General features: G+C 40.8%; 1 protein-coding gene across 1 annotated transcript; it reads right to left on the minus strand.

Moving 5' to 3' along the window:
* Positions 1-6,909: 6,909 nt before the first annotated feature.
* Positions 6,910-11,851, minus strand: LOC116487999 (retinol dehydrogenase 14-like). The gene is made up of 2 exons (XM_032185274.1): positions 11,489-11,851; positions 6,910-7,810 (listed from the first exon to the last, which is right to left on the minus strand). The coding sequence occupies exons 1-2, from the start codon at positions 11,849-11,851 to the stop codon at positions 7,193-7,195; spliced, it is 981 nt and encodes a 326-aa protein (XP_032041165.1). The 3' UTR covers positions 6,910-7,192.
* Positions 11,852-16,285: the final 4,434 nt, after the last annotated feature.

Genomic DNA, 16,285 nt, shown 5'->3' on the forward strand with positions numbered 1-16,285 from the left:
AGATAAACGTTGTGGTGCTTTTTGTTGGTCTTCTCTTTGACTTCAGCTTTTTTCTTTAAAAAAAATAATAAAAAAAAAATCATCTGGTTGGTTATATTAATGAAAAATCCCAATTTAGACCACCATAGTACAAAGCTGTCCCTCTAGGCAGCATCAAAATTCCAGGCTATTTACTGAACAAAAGGCAAAAATGAAATACAATATTTTCACTCAACTTCTGTCAACAGAACCCTTAAAAATGAACACCTACCACATTAAGCCATTTCCTGTCATTTTATAGGTTTTCCATAGTGAAGAACTGTGCTGCTTTGTTGAAACATGGCTGTTTTCACATTTTCTTCTGATGTTTTAACTTTTTTTTTTTTTTTTTTCTCACATAGCAGGTATCCAGAATTAATCAAGCAAACAAAACCCTCAGAAACTGAAAATAAAAATAAATGTCATAAATGTTTCTAATTATTCTTTTTGATTTTTAGGGTTGCCTCCCTTGAATCTGTAAGCACATTATCTTTTATTCAGTTCTAATGTCCCAGGACCCTAGTCATAGCTTTGCTTCTGAGATAGAATTAGTTTTTAATATAATTTGGCCACTGCATAAAATGTGAAGTTATGTTTTTTGAAAATCTTTGCTTATAGCAAAATTTTATGGACAAATACCTCCATGATGTAGACTTACATGCTTTTACAATGTCAATCGAGATGCATCTGAAACACCTTTAGGCCTCTGAAGATTTCCACCAGGGCAGACCAAAAACAAAGAAAATTAAATTGATGAAAAGATATCTTCTTCCACCTTCTCTTCAAATATTGTCGACACCTGGTAGAGTCTCAAGCAACTTGAACTATTATTGACCTCAATCGGTTAAAGGATCTCAGCCCTTCAGAATAGCAAATGAGTGTTAACTTGCTATGTTTAACCCATGGGCTACACTTACAACACTGTCTCTAGGGCTTTATGAAGTCTAAAATACTAATCTGTATACACTGGAGAAGGTGTTCCTGTCTATGAATGAGTATAAAAATATTATCAAACCTATTCATTGCAGTGTAAGTAGGTTCTGGGCCTTCAGGCATGGCATTTGCCTTTTAGAGTTCATGACTCCAGTCTTGAAGCCTCTAGAAAGACCCTGACATCACTTGTCTCAGGAGTAGATAGGATTTGTTGAGTGGATGGTCATGCTGTGATTTAGGAGGATAATGGCCTAAAGTAAAGTTGCAACAAGACTCTGATAAATTGAAATAGTATCACTCATCACCAAAAAGCAATCCAGGTGCCAAACTGACACATGCCCCAACAGCTGCAGAGATGGGATGTCATTTTGGGACAGAAAAACAGATATTTATGGAGAATGTTCCAGGATATTTAATATATACATAACCTTCATCCCACCCCCACTCCATAGTTTGCGAAGTATTAAAAAATAAAAATAAAAATGCCACACATACACAGAACTGCATAAAGCGTCATTCATCGAGCTTGAAAGAGTCACCATCCAACCGGCTATAAGAGCTCTGCTGCCCAAAGCTAAAGCCAGATCAGAATCAGCAAAACTATTTAGGTGTCTGACTCCCAACACTTTTAGTGGGACTAGGATTTCAGACTGCTTGCTTTGGCCTTGAAGCACTGGAAAGATCTCAGTACCTTGCTAAACTGAGTATCATAGACTTCAAGGATGTGACACCTTTTGAAATTTTCATGGCAAATAAGCTATCAGTTCCTTCCCTATATTGTTTAATTAAGTTTTGGCCTTTTGTTTTGTTTTGTTTTGCTTTTACATTATTTGGGAAGAAATGTAAATGTAAATGTAAATGTAAATGTAAATGTAAAAAGAAAGGGATTTCAACCTTTTAGGTGGTTTGTGTGCCAGCCTTCCCCAAAATAAGCAATTAGGAAAGCATTCCTTTCTCCATGCTACGTAGGTCTTTTGGAATCAATTAAATATTCAAATCTAATGTCTCTGATCTGAATCCAGCTACAACAGGTGTGAGGCTGCTAGTGGTAGCTGAAGTGGTAAGTAAAAAGTCTAGAGGGAGGTTGTCATTTTCTGTTATGAGAAATAGCAGCACTGTTCTGAGACAGATCAAAAATAATAATTCAACTGTGTAGGCCTCCTGGATCTTTTTGCAAGTCAACTACCTTCTACGTGATTAGTTTGGAAAAAGTTATGTGAAAAAGGGAACAGGCCTCCCATTTTAAAATTATTTGTACGACTCTTGCAAGTTGTTTATTTTCTTTATACCCTTAGGTGGAAAGAAATTAAGTATACTTGAAGTGGGAAATATTTGCATTTTTAAGCAAAAGCATAATCATACTGCACACTCCCAGGGCTAAGGCTTTGAAGGCTGTGAAGCATTCACATAGTAGGAAGCTTAGGCAAACCAGGCAACCACTGAAAAAAGAGAAGAGAGCTTAAATACTTCTGTTTTTATTGCATCATGGAAAAACTGATCATTTATCTAATTAAGATGGAGAATTTTTACTGTAGAGCTCCTGCTGGGTTTATGAGCTTGCCTGCTGCTTTGGCTATAGTGCCTGAAAGAGCAGTGTTATCCCTTTGCCTAGGGATAGATGTTGGCCTTTGTGGCAAGGTAAAGAGAGTAAATTAGTGACAGAATATGTCTTTTTTTTCTTTCTTTCTTTATTATTATTTTTTTTAACATACATAAGTCTCTCTTTACTTAAGCAGATATGGTATATAAATTAAATACATGCAACTGCAATTTAGCTTGCTTTCAGAAACCTCATTCATAAGAGCTAGCCTGTAAGCTTGTAGTTAGGGGCTGGGACTGAGAATAAATAAATTAAAAAAAAATAAAATCTTTCCTCAAACTCTTGTTCTAAAGAGGAATAAATTATGCTGAAGCAGTTAAAAATGTTCCACTTAGCACACTTGATGCCTGTTTCCCTCACTTATTACATGGAAATGTTTCCTTCCTTCAGCTGTGCCTGCAAGTTTCCCAGCTGCAAAAGCAGATAATGGATATGGCAACCTGAATAAAACTCTAGCACCTGAGTGCAACACTCAGACCAACCCCAATGCCCCACGTCTCATCACACACCAAGTCCATGTGGGAGGCAGTAGCCCCTGTCATACCAACAGCCCGCTCTCCTCTCCCTTCAGTTCCTCAGTAAATTGTTCACAGCTCTTCCTGTCAGTCTTTCAAAAACAAGGGATTAAATTGCACCTGCATGTGTCCACACACACACTCATGTACACTTTTAAAATAACCCAACTAGAGTATAGTTAGTTAGTCTGTAATGTTGCTGCAATATGAAACTCGATCACTGAGAAATGGGGCCACGTGCAAGCATTTCTAGTCATTGCTGGGATGGACCTCTGGCTGCAGTGGGGAAAGTTTGCGAACAGGCAAACAGGTTAATTGCTGTTGTGGCCCTCCGCATCTCAGCTGTGACCCCAAAAAGGCATTTCACCCGCAAAAAGCAAAAGGACAAGGGCTACTTTCTCAAGAGTGACTGTGCCCTGAATGCATCCCAGCCAGCTTTTAAACCACCAGGGCACAGGGGCTGATGCAGCACAGCTGATGGATCAAAAATCAAATGCTCAAAGTCTAATAATTTATGCAAGATGGATGAAGGTACGTTTGGCTGTTGAAAGTGTTGGCTATGTTTACCAGAGACCTCAATAAAATCTTAACCTCAAATGTGGCCTCCATGCATATCTGTAATGTACTTACTAGCAGTGCAATCAGCCTCCATACCTACCTGTGAAAGCTGTTGTTTTGCATTTCACTGGTCTTTACATGTTATCCCTGGTTACTGTCTGCCTCCTTCACCCCTTATTTTTTCCATGCTTAATACTTAATGGAAAATAAGCTTAATTTCAGAGTGATGGTGTTCATATAATGGTGTTCATGTGGTGGTGACGGTGGAGGGAGGCAACTGAAATGTGTCCTGGTTTTGACTTTACCACACCAGACAGCTCTGGATTAGTTTACAGAACAGTAACATGCAGAGCTTGCCACACCTTTCTGTAGGCACTGTAGTATCGGGGTGAAGTGTGAAGTTGTTGGAACAAGACACTGATCCCTCTACCAACCTCTGCCATTCAGCAGACAATCATCACATCACAGATATATATTTGAGCTTACTAAGATCCTATGTAGTATTGTATTGTATTCTTTCTCAGCCAAAATGCTAATCTAGACTGAATCAGCAGTCCTAACCACACATTGAAATACAGTCTTTGGTTTTGCACTTACATTTTGCAAGACCTGTTGACCTATGTGGTCTCAAATTCCTAGATGCTACCAGAATAACAAAAGCATCACATAAATAAACAGTAACAGCAGTCTCAAGCGAGTAATCAAAGCTTAGTCCACTGAGAGTTAAATTCAACCTTGAAAGTGACAAATGTTACTGATGTTGAAAAAAAATAAAATTTATGTTTTGGTGCCAGAGATTCTAACAATCCATCCTTTCAAAATGTTCTCAGGCAATATTTTCAAGCATATTATATTCCATTAAGAGTATCATGTGATTACTCTCCTGCTCTGGAACAAGGACTTTAATCTAGATATGATTACAGGAATATAATCATCTTCCAACAAAGGCTCTTATTTCTGCAATGTTTCACAAGAAAAAAAACACCTGGTAGATGTATGAGGCATTACATGTTATAGAGACATACCATACAGCTGGTATTTATTATTCCACATCTCTTGTCTGTACACATGCACCTTTGCTGTTTTGAAGGCCAGTGTATATCATATGCTGATCATTCAGTCTGAAAAATATATAATCTTCTTCTGTTCAGGGCAGTTCTTTACCACAGCACTTCCAGATTTGTCATCTTCTCTGTTCTCCACCTTTGCACCTAAGACTTTCCTCTCAAGAGGTATACGCAGGTTTCAGCACTGAAAAAATGCAGTAGTATTAGTTCGGTATTGTTACAGTAGTACTGAGAACACAAACCCAAGTTTGGCTCAGCTCTTCTGCATCTTCACTCTTGTTCTTTGGCAGGTGAAATACACCATGTTGTTTTGATTAAGATAACGTGCAGTTCATGAAAACAGTTTCTCATTTTACTGTTATCCTGCATACTAGAAGTATTAATGAACTTTTAATTCTTTAGCTGTTTCAAGTGCTCTGCGTACAGCTATTTCATAGAATCATATCAAACATTCAGGTTGGAAAAGACCTCTGAGATCATGTAGTCCAACCTTTAACCTAGCAATGAAAAGCCCACCACAAAACCATGCTACTAAATTCTACATCTACACATTTCTTAAGACCTGTAGGGATGGTGACTCAACCACTTCCCTGGGCAGCCTGTTCCAATGCCAAACAACCCTTTCAGTGAAGATATTTCTCCTAAAACCCAACCTAAATCACCCCTGGCACAACTTGAGGCCATTTCTCCTCATCTTATCACTTGGTGGTTGGGAGAAGAGCCCAATCCCCACCTCACTACAGGAACTACATCCTTCAATGTAATTGCAAAGTACAATGAGGTGTGTCCTGAGCCTTCTTTTCTGAACCGCAAAGTCCAGAGCAGAACAGTAGAACCTTCTCTCTGCATGTTACCTGTTTCCCTCTGGCATTACTTGAGAACTTTGATCAACGCTCAAGAAAATGTTTTGACAGCACACCCATCTCTACACTTTGCCTTACAGTGAGCAGTACAAACCTCAGCATGTTACAGGATCTTAGAAACGTGCTCAGTTTCATAGCGTGTGTTGTGGTTTTCTAGAACGCCACCTTCCTCCCCCACCCACGCCACTGGCCCAGAGCAGAACCATGCTGGCAAAGGGCTAGGACATGTAAGGCCACTGCCCTGTGCAGAAGCTCCAGCAGGGTAAGACCCTGAGTAAACAACCAGAGATAAGATCTCAACAACTGGGTTGCTACATGATCTGATGTGTATTTACAGGTAAGTAAAAAGGGTCTATTAAATATGTCATGTATTATTAATATTGGTTTCCTTGAATAATATTTATCAAGATAAATCACTCCACTTCATTCTTCCATATTCTATATACTCTGAATTACCTGCTAGACCAGTTTATTTAAAAAAAGTCATAAATGTCAGTATGAACCCATTAATTATATGAATTTCCTCCTCCACCCCTCCAAAAAAATAAATTCATTATAGCTTCATGTAATATCTTTTTTTTTTTTAATTTATTCAAAGTTCATTTTATTTCTAACTCTATGCAGCAGAGGGTCCCTAAACTGACACAGGTGAATCTTCTACCTTTGAAACAAAGCTACTGCATCAAGACCAGTGGTTGTATCTTCCACAATGAACGAATAAGTGCTAACTCTTTTATTTTAAAAGATTTTTTATTAAAGATTCATTAAACTGTATTAGACATTTTTTTCTAATCTCATTACCAAGTTAAAGTGCCATCAGTAAAGCCAAACACACAGCAAGAAACATATTCTCTTCCGTTTATCTGGTTGAAGTCTTGTGAACTTTGCATGGACACAACTCATGACATGCAAAGCCCTATCGAGACCACAAGACATGTCAACTACATTTTTAATGAAATGTAAGCAGTCCATGTATCAAGAAATAGCCAGTTCATCATACGTGAAAATAAAAGTACAGCTTGTACAACAGTGAATGGCAGTTACAGTACTCAAAAAAAAGCCAACTTTGTGCTTCACAGCTAAACTGTATACATCTTAATAATTTTGTTCACTGAAGCATTTGGCTAATGACAAGTCTTTGAATGGCACTCAGGCCTAATGATTACAGTGCAAGATACCAGTAAAACTGTTTACTCCAGTTTTTGCTGTAATGGCTCAAAAAGACTAAAATCTTAGTGTTAGGATCTCTTCTTAAAACTGTTTTACAGGAAAAGCATTTCACCATCAACACCCTGCATTGCCCAGTCTGACTACAAAGTAGTAGAACATGACAAATAGGCATATACACTGCAAAACACAGTTCTGTTTAATATTTATTTGTAGAACATGAATTTCTGAACAGATTTAACCAGAAATATTCACACCCTCAAACTTTATTGAAGATTTTTTTTGAAAGACTGCACCCATTAAATAAAGGTTATTCTTTGTTTCAAAACAGAGTTCCAGCATAAATCACTCCTCTATTAAATAATTCTGAGCATTAACCTGTGTTTCCACAGTATTTAAAGTGAGAATTACACCCTTCCAAATACATATTGCATAGTTATCTGCATTCCTTTTTAGCAGATACCCCAGCACTTATTTCAATAATCCAACCATCACTTCACTGATATCCCACAACTTTCTTGCAACCAAGTCATCCATGGCTTTGGGCAGGAGTTCCTCCTCTTTGCAGTCCCCAAAGTATTTCCCTGACACACCTTCAACCTCAGGAGAAGAGGCCAAATAAATAGAAGTTTGGGCTCCTTCCAGAGGTGTTTTGAAGAAAGCCCACGACACCAAATTGAACAGGGGTTTTGCCAGCAAAGGAATATTCACATGCCTGCCTAAATTTGTTCTGACAATCCCAGGATGAAGCGAATTTACAGTGACTCCTGTCCCTTCCAATCGACGTGCTAGCTCCCTTGCAAATAATATATTAGCCAGTTTACTCCGGCTATAACAAAAGCTTTTATTGTAACTTATTTCACTGTTCAAGTCTTCAAAGTTGATCTCTCCGTATTTGTAAAGCTTTGAGGATACTACCACAATCCTGCTTGGAGCAGAATTTTTGAGGAGGCCCAGAAGAAGGTTGGTAAGTAAGAAGTGACCCAAGTGGTTTACGCCGAATTGCATCTCAAAACCATCCTCTGTCTTCATGTATGGACACTGGAATATCCCTGCATTATTTATCAGAACATCCAGCCTTGGCTCTTCCTTTAAATAGGAAAGAAAAACATCATTCAGTTTTATAATGCAAAGCATACTATTATGCTTAATATTTCTCATTAGACACCATTAGAGGGAAATAACTTAATTTCTAGTTCTCTAAATTGCAACTTTCCAATAGTCCCTAAATTGTTTTTTAAAAAAAAAAAAAAAAAAAAAAAAGAGCTACCACTAAACCAAACATTTGACTCCAGCAGGATGCAGGTACATGAAAGCAGGTCTGTTCAACTTTTAATGTGTGCAGACAACACAACATCTGTTTCTCCGGGAACAGCTTTCTATAGGAATTCAGTGGTATTTTATCTTTGTGATGCATTTTGTTTTCCTCTAAAAAAGTAACCTCCTTATTATACTTGGAAAAGTAGACACATTCATGCATGATAACTGTTTATGACAAACCTCAGCGACAGGCAAGGGTTCTACCACAAAAGTTATACAGGTATAGAACAAAAAGCATTATCTCAAAGAACTAACGTCACTGTTGAAGAGAACCTGTCATATTGCAAGCCCATCATCTCACTGGGAAGATGTAATGAAAAAATTTGAAAAACAACGTTCTCATGATTTTAAACACTATCTCATTCGAATATATTTCATTGCGCTGCTTGGTGCAAATTACAGAGCAGAACTCATGATAGAAGAGCAACATTCATGATTCTAACTGAGCAGGTTTCATACAATGATTTATTTAATAGGTAAACTCAAGAAATGTCTACGGGACTGAAGCTTCAAATTTTTATGATATGCTCAGCACATGCTGCTTGATGGATCAGTATTCTGGTTCAGACTGAGAGCAATCAATCAGGAAATCAGTCGCATCAGGAAATATAAGTAATTAACACAGGAAGTGGTGAGGATAATTCAAACGTACATTATATACTTCATGTTCCAGGATCCACTCAAAAACTGAAAGCTTTCCAAATTAACCAAAACAATTAATTCTTCAAAAAATACAGGTTAAACTAAGCTGCCCAAATAACCTCTGAATTCAGCGATTTCACCAATGTCTGAAGTGTCACAGGAAACTTATGTTTACATGACTCAGATGCAAAAGTATTAATTTGCCTAACACAAAAAGCAGCGTGAGTTTTCTTTGCTGCTAATTCTTTAAAACTAACGTAGGCAAGCACAGATCACTTCAGGTCATTTTGATGATAAAAATAGAGAATCTCAAGACAAATTTTATACCATTTGCCTTTTATTTGACTATCATTTGGCGGCAAAGATACAGAGAGCAAAACACAAATTTTCACTTGGCATTCAATTAATGATGGCTGGCATTTGACACCACAAAACATCAAGTAATTCAGCCTCCGGTTTCTGCAGAACTTCATGTTTCTCAGTGTTTCACATAATTACAAAATCATGATTTGAAGAGCATCAAACACAATTCTCCTCACCCAAAGGGACATAATGGTATCTATCACTAAGCAAGAGAAGAACTGAACAAGTGTCTCACTGCAGATTTGCTGACTGAAGCATTACTTCCTTTAGAGAACATTGTTTTAGAAACTTTTCACACCACCTGACCAGAGGATTCATTTCACAAGAATTAACACTGCAAGAAGGACTTCCACTTGTGTTATTTTCTGAGTCTCCTAAATTTAATAATCTAGAGTAATGTGATTAAAAAAAAAAAAAAAAGCACGCCAAGCAGGCAGCTACCATGACCAAGAACATCAGAGAGTACAAAACATGGCTTTGACAGCCAGTGCTATTCTTTGTGGCTTCTGAGCTTGCTTCCATTTCCTGCATTTTTCCATGGAGCCCTCCAACATATCCAAGTCATTTTTTTGCAATGAGGCTAAGGAGTGAAAGACGTAATCTCGCAGTTTTGGAATGGAAAGCTCCCACAAAGTTAGGCTGCGGGAGTGCACTGTTCCCCCATCCTGACAATATTTAAGCCTTTTCACCCCCATCCTGATGATCTTTAAATATTCTTCATCTCAAAACACACAAACAACACAAAAATATCCCCATCAACCAAACAACCAAAGGAAAAAAACAAAACAAAACAAAAAAAAAAACACAACCAACTCAACTCCAAAAAGCAGACACAGGTTCACAGAAGACAAATAAGGTGAACTTGAATGTAACAGCTTCTTGAACTCACATTCCTTGTTATTCAGCTGCTTTGGGGATTATTTTGAAAATAAAACTTAAAATGCACCTGAGAGCTGCACTCTGCAAATACATTCACTCTCTCTTTCACTATCCATTTCTCATTTACAGGCATTTTTACTGGCTTTACCAATGAAGAATGGATAATAAATTTACATTTTTGGATATTCTGTACTACAGAAGATATAATTTTATAGGTTAAACAGTAAGTTTCTGGTCTAGTGTTTTGTATCATTTTGTATATATGCCTATTTTCACAAAATACTGAAGTAACATTAGAGCTTGTAACTAGATTTATATATACGATTACATATGATTACACAGAGCTCCACCAGAGCTCTTTTGACTTTTTTGGATATTTAAGTTTTACAACAGCTCTTTGAAAGTCAATACAATGTAGTCTCTCTCCATTTTCATTTCTCACAACTGCACTTGAGCATCTTTCAATAAGCAACTCAATAAGCAGTGCACCACGTGGCAGAACTGACTATGCGTGGTTTCCCACAACCTTGTGTCTCATGGTTTGCACTGCTAGATGTGATGAGAGTCCCAGCTGAAGCTTTTAATTGGAGTGGAATGGCTCTAATGGTGCCTCCCAGTACTCTCTGGTGTCTAATTGTACTGTTGAACTCATATTGCAACATTTCCATCAGGAGAACTGACTGGATGTCTCTGATCTTAAACTTTTCTTTTTTTTTTTTTTTTTTCTTCCAGGAAATTTAGAGAAAATATATATATTACAAAACATCTAACCACTAAACTCAGCTACTGTTGGCAAGAGATGCAAAATGTGTGGGAGTCTGGTGTTGCTGAGAAGACAGCAGGATGGACGCAGTTGCGAGCAGTTCACTCATGAACCTTTACTGCTATGGGGACAAGGCTATGCTGTAATGTCAACTTAAAGGCAAATTAGTTCAGAACAGAAAAGCAGAGAAAAGGGAATGTTTTACGTTTCTCATAAAATAAAAAAGTTTTATTTGCAGTACTAGAACAGCCTGAACAAATACGAATCACAGAATGGCTTGGGTTGGAAGGGACCCCTAAGATCATCCAGTTTTAACCCCCTGCCATGGGCAGGGACTCCACCCACTAGATCAGGTTGCCCAGGGCCTCATCCAACCTGGATGATACCTCCAGGGATGGGGTATCCACAGCTTCTCTGGGCAACCTGTTCCAGTGCCTCAGCACCCTCACAGTGAAGAATTTCTTCCTGATGTCTACTTTAACCTGACCCTCTTTTAGCTTAATACCATTCTTCCTTGTCCTGTCATTGTCTGACTGAGCAAAGAGTCACTCCCCATCTTTTTCATAAGCCCCCTTTAAGTCCTGAAAAGCTGCAATAAGGTCACCCCGGCGCCTTCTCTTCTCCAGGCCGCACATCCCCAGCTCTCTCTGCCTTTATTCATAGCAGAGGTGCTCCGGCCACGACCTTTAAGCTTCGAGCAGCCAGCACAGCACGTCCCACTTATTTACACCACCCCGCACCCCCGGGCCGAGTGCGGGCAGGCGGGGGAGGCTCCCCTCTACCCCCGGCAGGGCCCGTACCTGGAGGACCTGTCGGCAGAAGTCCCGCACGGAGCTGAGCGAGGCCAGGTCGAGCTGCCGGACCACCAGCTCCCCGCCGCCCTCGGCCGCCTCCCGCTCGCCCAGCTCGGCTCGGATCTCGCTGGCCGCCCGTTCCGCCCGCGCCCGGTCCCGGCAGCCCATGATGACCCGGGCCTTCATCCGCAGCAGCTCGGCGGCCACCGCCCGGCCCAGCCCGCTGTTGGCCCCGGTGATGATCACCGTCTTGCCCCGCATGGAGGCCCCGGAGCCGGCGCCGGGCCGGGCCGCGGGCCGCAGCCAGCGCCAAGCTGCCAGCAGCAGGCCCCCGCCCAGCACCGCCGCCGCCGCTACCGCCGCGGCCATGGGAGCGGGCCCCGCGTTAGGCTCGGCCGGCCGCGCCGCTGGGCATTGTGGGGGTTGTAGTCCTGCAGGGGCTTGGTGAGCCCTGAAACCACCCGGGACTATGGCGGAATATCCCGAGGTGGAGGGATAGTCGAGTTCAGCTCACGCCTGCCCGCAGGGAGTTAAACACTTCTTCTGAGAGGGCTCCCAGGAGCGGCAATGCCACCACCGCTTTTAGGAGAGCAGCAGCCTCTGCAAGTTTTTGGCCCAAGCCCCAAGCCCTCTCTCCCACCACTCGCAAGTGCCCACCATCTTCTGGAGAGTGACTGTGCCAGGCTTTCGCATGCCACCTGGCCTCTGTGCCAGTGAAATATTTTGTGCAAGTTCAATTTAGGCGCCCAAGTGCAGTGAGAGCCCCAGCCCACACTGCCTTCGAGATCAGATTCCTTTCTTAGGTATTTCAGCAGGTGCTGTAGTTCTGGATCAAGACATGTTGTGTGTCCAAGCGTTAAGACAGATGTCGGTACATGGCCAAACATGTCTTGCAACATCTGTGTTGCAAGCAGAAGGGATGGACCGGGTGGGGAAGTGTTACACAATTCTTCGTGGTGGTGGCTGCTCTGGCAGCTAGCCTAGGGTCTAAACATGCCAGCGAGCTGACAGGCTGACCTGCTGAACACTTGCTTCTAGGACCAGCTTCAGCTGAGTAATATCACCTAGGGGGTAGCCTATGGGAGGTAACCAACTTTTGTTGACTTCAGGTCCAGAGCTGTCTGTCCCATCCCAGTGTGGTGGAAGAGAGGCTGCTTGCAGAAGGTGTAAGTACATACACTCACTTACATACACCACATGCACATTCACTGGTCTCTTAAATACTAGTACAGGTTCTAAGTCTATCCAGTTCCTATACCCAGAGACTCAGGCACCAGCCCTGATGCTGGGTTTTCCCAGATACTGGTCTCTTCCTGTGTGGTGGCTTGTCCAACTAGAAGTATACTAGTGGTTCACATACAAATACTGAGGGGCCCTCAAACAGCCGGTCTCTCTGGTAGCTGCATCCAGACTGTCTCTATCCATTTGGCACCAGACCCTCAGGCCCCTCGGACCTGTGACCTTGCTCTCTGATGGCTGGCACTCAGATCTCTTGTCCTACTTACCAGCCGGTCCAACTGGAAGTTCCTTCATGGTCCACACACACATGCTCAGAACAAAGAGTGACCTGTAAAGAAAATAGAAACAGTATTTGTGAAGAAGATATGTCAGACTGCAGTGTTGAGGTACAAAATTTGGTCAAACATGTTGACCAAACACCTGATAACCTGTGACCAGTCCCTTTTATCCCTCTCTCCTTCTATTTTTTTCCATTTTGGCTCCTCACTCCACCTTGATTCCTCTCCCTCCCTTATTATTGCCACTTGCACTTACCATCTTATAATAAAATTTGTGCAGCCCCCAAATTCTCTCTACTCTCACCCACAATTTTCTTTCCACCTGCATCCCATAATAAACCCTTTACCCTTTTAGACAACAATTCTCCTTAGTCTGCATGGCATTTGAGCAAAAAATTATTTGCTTGGTTCATACTAGCAGGTTTCACACCAGGAATAATGGTTGAATCATTCACCTCTGATGACCTCAGGAGGAGCTGTGTGTTCTCTTATTCTGTGATTAGGTTAGTTGGGTTCCTTGGCCCTTCATTGTTCCTCTGATCCTTGCTGGATTTAATTTGATTAGATGTTAGATAACCTAACAGAGCCCTTCTGAGGAGCTGAAGCAGATTGCAGGTGACATAAGGTTAGAATGCAGGTTCCTCAAATGCAATTAAGATCTGAGAAAGACAAAGGGTGCTGTTGAAAAGCCTTAGAGCACTGATATTTGAACTGCTTCCTTGTTGCTGCACCGAGCCTGTCTGAATTTAAGAAGAGATTGGACTGTGCACTTAGGCACATGGTCTGAACTTTTGGGTAGACCTGTGCAGTGTCAAGAGTTGGACTTGATGATCCTTAAGGGTCCCTTCCAACTCAGGATATTCTATGATTCTATGATTCTACAAACGTGGTCATTACTTTCTCCTGGAAATGTAAAATGGCACTTGTAGTAACATTCTTTTAGCTAGGTTGTTCTCAGTAGTCACTGGAGTCTTACAAAGCTGTCAGATTGAGAGGCCGGCCTATCAAATTTAAATATTAAAGAATAGATAACTTTCATATCCTTACTGTGTTTTCAGAGATGAATGAATCTTGTTTCCCAGTGAGATGTTCTTCCATATGCTCTGCTCAGAGTAAATTATATCTTTGGAGGTGTTGGGGCCATGCTAATGATACTGCCTAGTGACCTTACAGCCAAGGACTGTGAGAGAGGGATGGTGGTTCTCAGTGAGGTGCCAAAATAAAAGAACTGGAAAATTTCCTGTGAGGATTCATCCTGTAAGAAATCCTAATGGATGTCAAGGATCCTGCCTGGGTCTATCATTGGCCAATTCAGCTTTCAGTGCAAGGATCATTCTACATAGGAGCTAACCGGTCATAGTGATCAGAAGCTGCTCATCAAAGCAGGGATGACATGTACATTCAGATGTCATTGGTTCCCAAAACTACTAAGCAAGGTAACTGAAAGTTATTTCTCTCCTAAAACATCCACCTGCTTCACTGCTTTCTCTACCCATCTATTGTGTTCAAGGAGATGGATGTGTTCTTTTCAGTAATACTTCAAGTCAGTGCAGATTACAGGTTCTTGCAGAGGAGCCCATGTGGAGGCACCTGAAGTACCAGTTGCCAGTTTCTTTTTCATGTGTCTATCATCCAGTGTTATAAACAAGCTGAGGCAGTACAGTCCAGAACCATAGGACTCTTCTCTATTCCCCCATTGAAAACTGCTGTGCTTTTAACTGTGACTGGCTTAGAGTAATGAAATGCTGGGGCATAAATTCATGGTATCCTCATAAGCATGAGAAGCAAGTATTTTGTTCTGCTTTGGTTTGTTCTGTTGTGGTTTGGAGTGCAATTCTGGACAAGTCTCTGAGGTGTGTGCTTTCTTTTAGTCTACGTCTGCAAAACCAGAAATCCCTTTCCTTCAGTTCCTGTCCCATCCCATCCACCTTCAGAGAATTTTCTTGAAAAATTATTATTTTGGTCCACTAGTCAAAGTTGTGCCTTGGAGCTGGAGACGATGAGTAAAATGGGCAGAGACCATCTGGCAGGCCTGTGTCCCCAAATACCCAGGTCAGTCTAAAGAGGTACTTGCATGAAGAATGAGACACCATTAACCCAAAATGCTGTCAGCTGCATATGCAGCCACCATGCTTGGGGCACATACCTCACAATTAAAAGACAGTAAGTAATTTGAATACACATCTAAGTGCATTTTGGATAACTAAACTTAGGAGAAGTGACTGTGGACCTTGATGTGAACTTCTGGGTTTTAAAGCTGTTTTGAATTCTATGACTAAGAAACCTATTATATATTTCTATGACTAAGAAACCTATTATATATACGTGAACCTTTTCTCTATTTCTCTTCACACATGCTTCAGTGCTGTCAGGACTGACACTGCATGAGATAGCTCTCTATCACTGTGGTTGTACAGATCAAAGAAGATGAAAGAACTGGAAGCTCCTATGTCCTGGTCAGCATGTTTCATTTTTTGCTGTAGGTGGGTTGTTGATTGGAAATAAATTTAAGCAGAATAGACTAGATGATTCCAATTCCTATTTATTCAATATTTATTCATAGGAATAAATATTCATATTTATTCACATGCTCATCCTGTGAGGCATAAGACACTGACCTCCAGAGTCCCACAGGGATCAAGGATCCCATTAGCCCTTTTCAGTATTAAACTTCAGTTCCTATGTTCAGAGAAAGTCAAGTGCCAGCAACATGTGCACAGAATACATCCTTTATGGTTTTTTTGCACCCAACCATCACATCTATAGCTCCAACAATGCATGGGTGAAGAATGGTTGATCATGCTTTGCTTCAACAAGGCAGGGCTAGTCTTCCTGAAGTTTGTAGCCATGCTTTTGTGGTGAAATACAGATGTAATTTATACTAAACAGCTAAGGAATATTTTTGGATGTCTTGGAGAGCTGATTCTGAGCTCTCATACAAAAACATCTGTTAATAACTTTTTTATAATCTCCATTTGGCGAAGTAACTCTATCCCATCCTGGCAGACAATGACCAGGCTGCAGTTATTCTTTTCTTCTTCACCTCCTGGCTGGGCTATAGAAACGTGATATATTTTGGGCACAAAGCCTTTAACACTTATGAAATTCCAAGTACACCAGAACTCTGCAGTACATCCCATCAACAAGACAGGCTAGTGTGAATACATAAAAACCTTTCCAATGCTCCCTATTCAACTTTCATATGGGATCAAGGCTTTCATCTTTGTTTTCAAAGAACGTTGGAAACAGTTCTTCTTTCAAAAAACTTTTCAAAGAAAAGAGCATT

The sequence above is a fragment of the Aythya fuligula genome, chromosome 3 (genome assembly GCF_009819795.1).
Source record: "Aythya fuligula isolate bAytFul2 chromosome 3, bAytFul2.pri, whole genome shotgun sequence".
NCBI lineage: Eukaryota > Metazoa > Chordata > Aves > Anseriformes > Anatidae > Aythya > Aythya fuligula.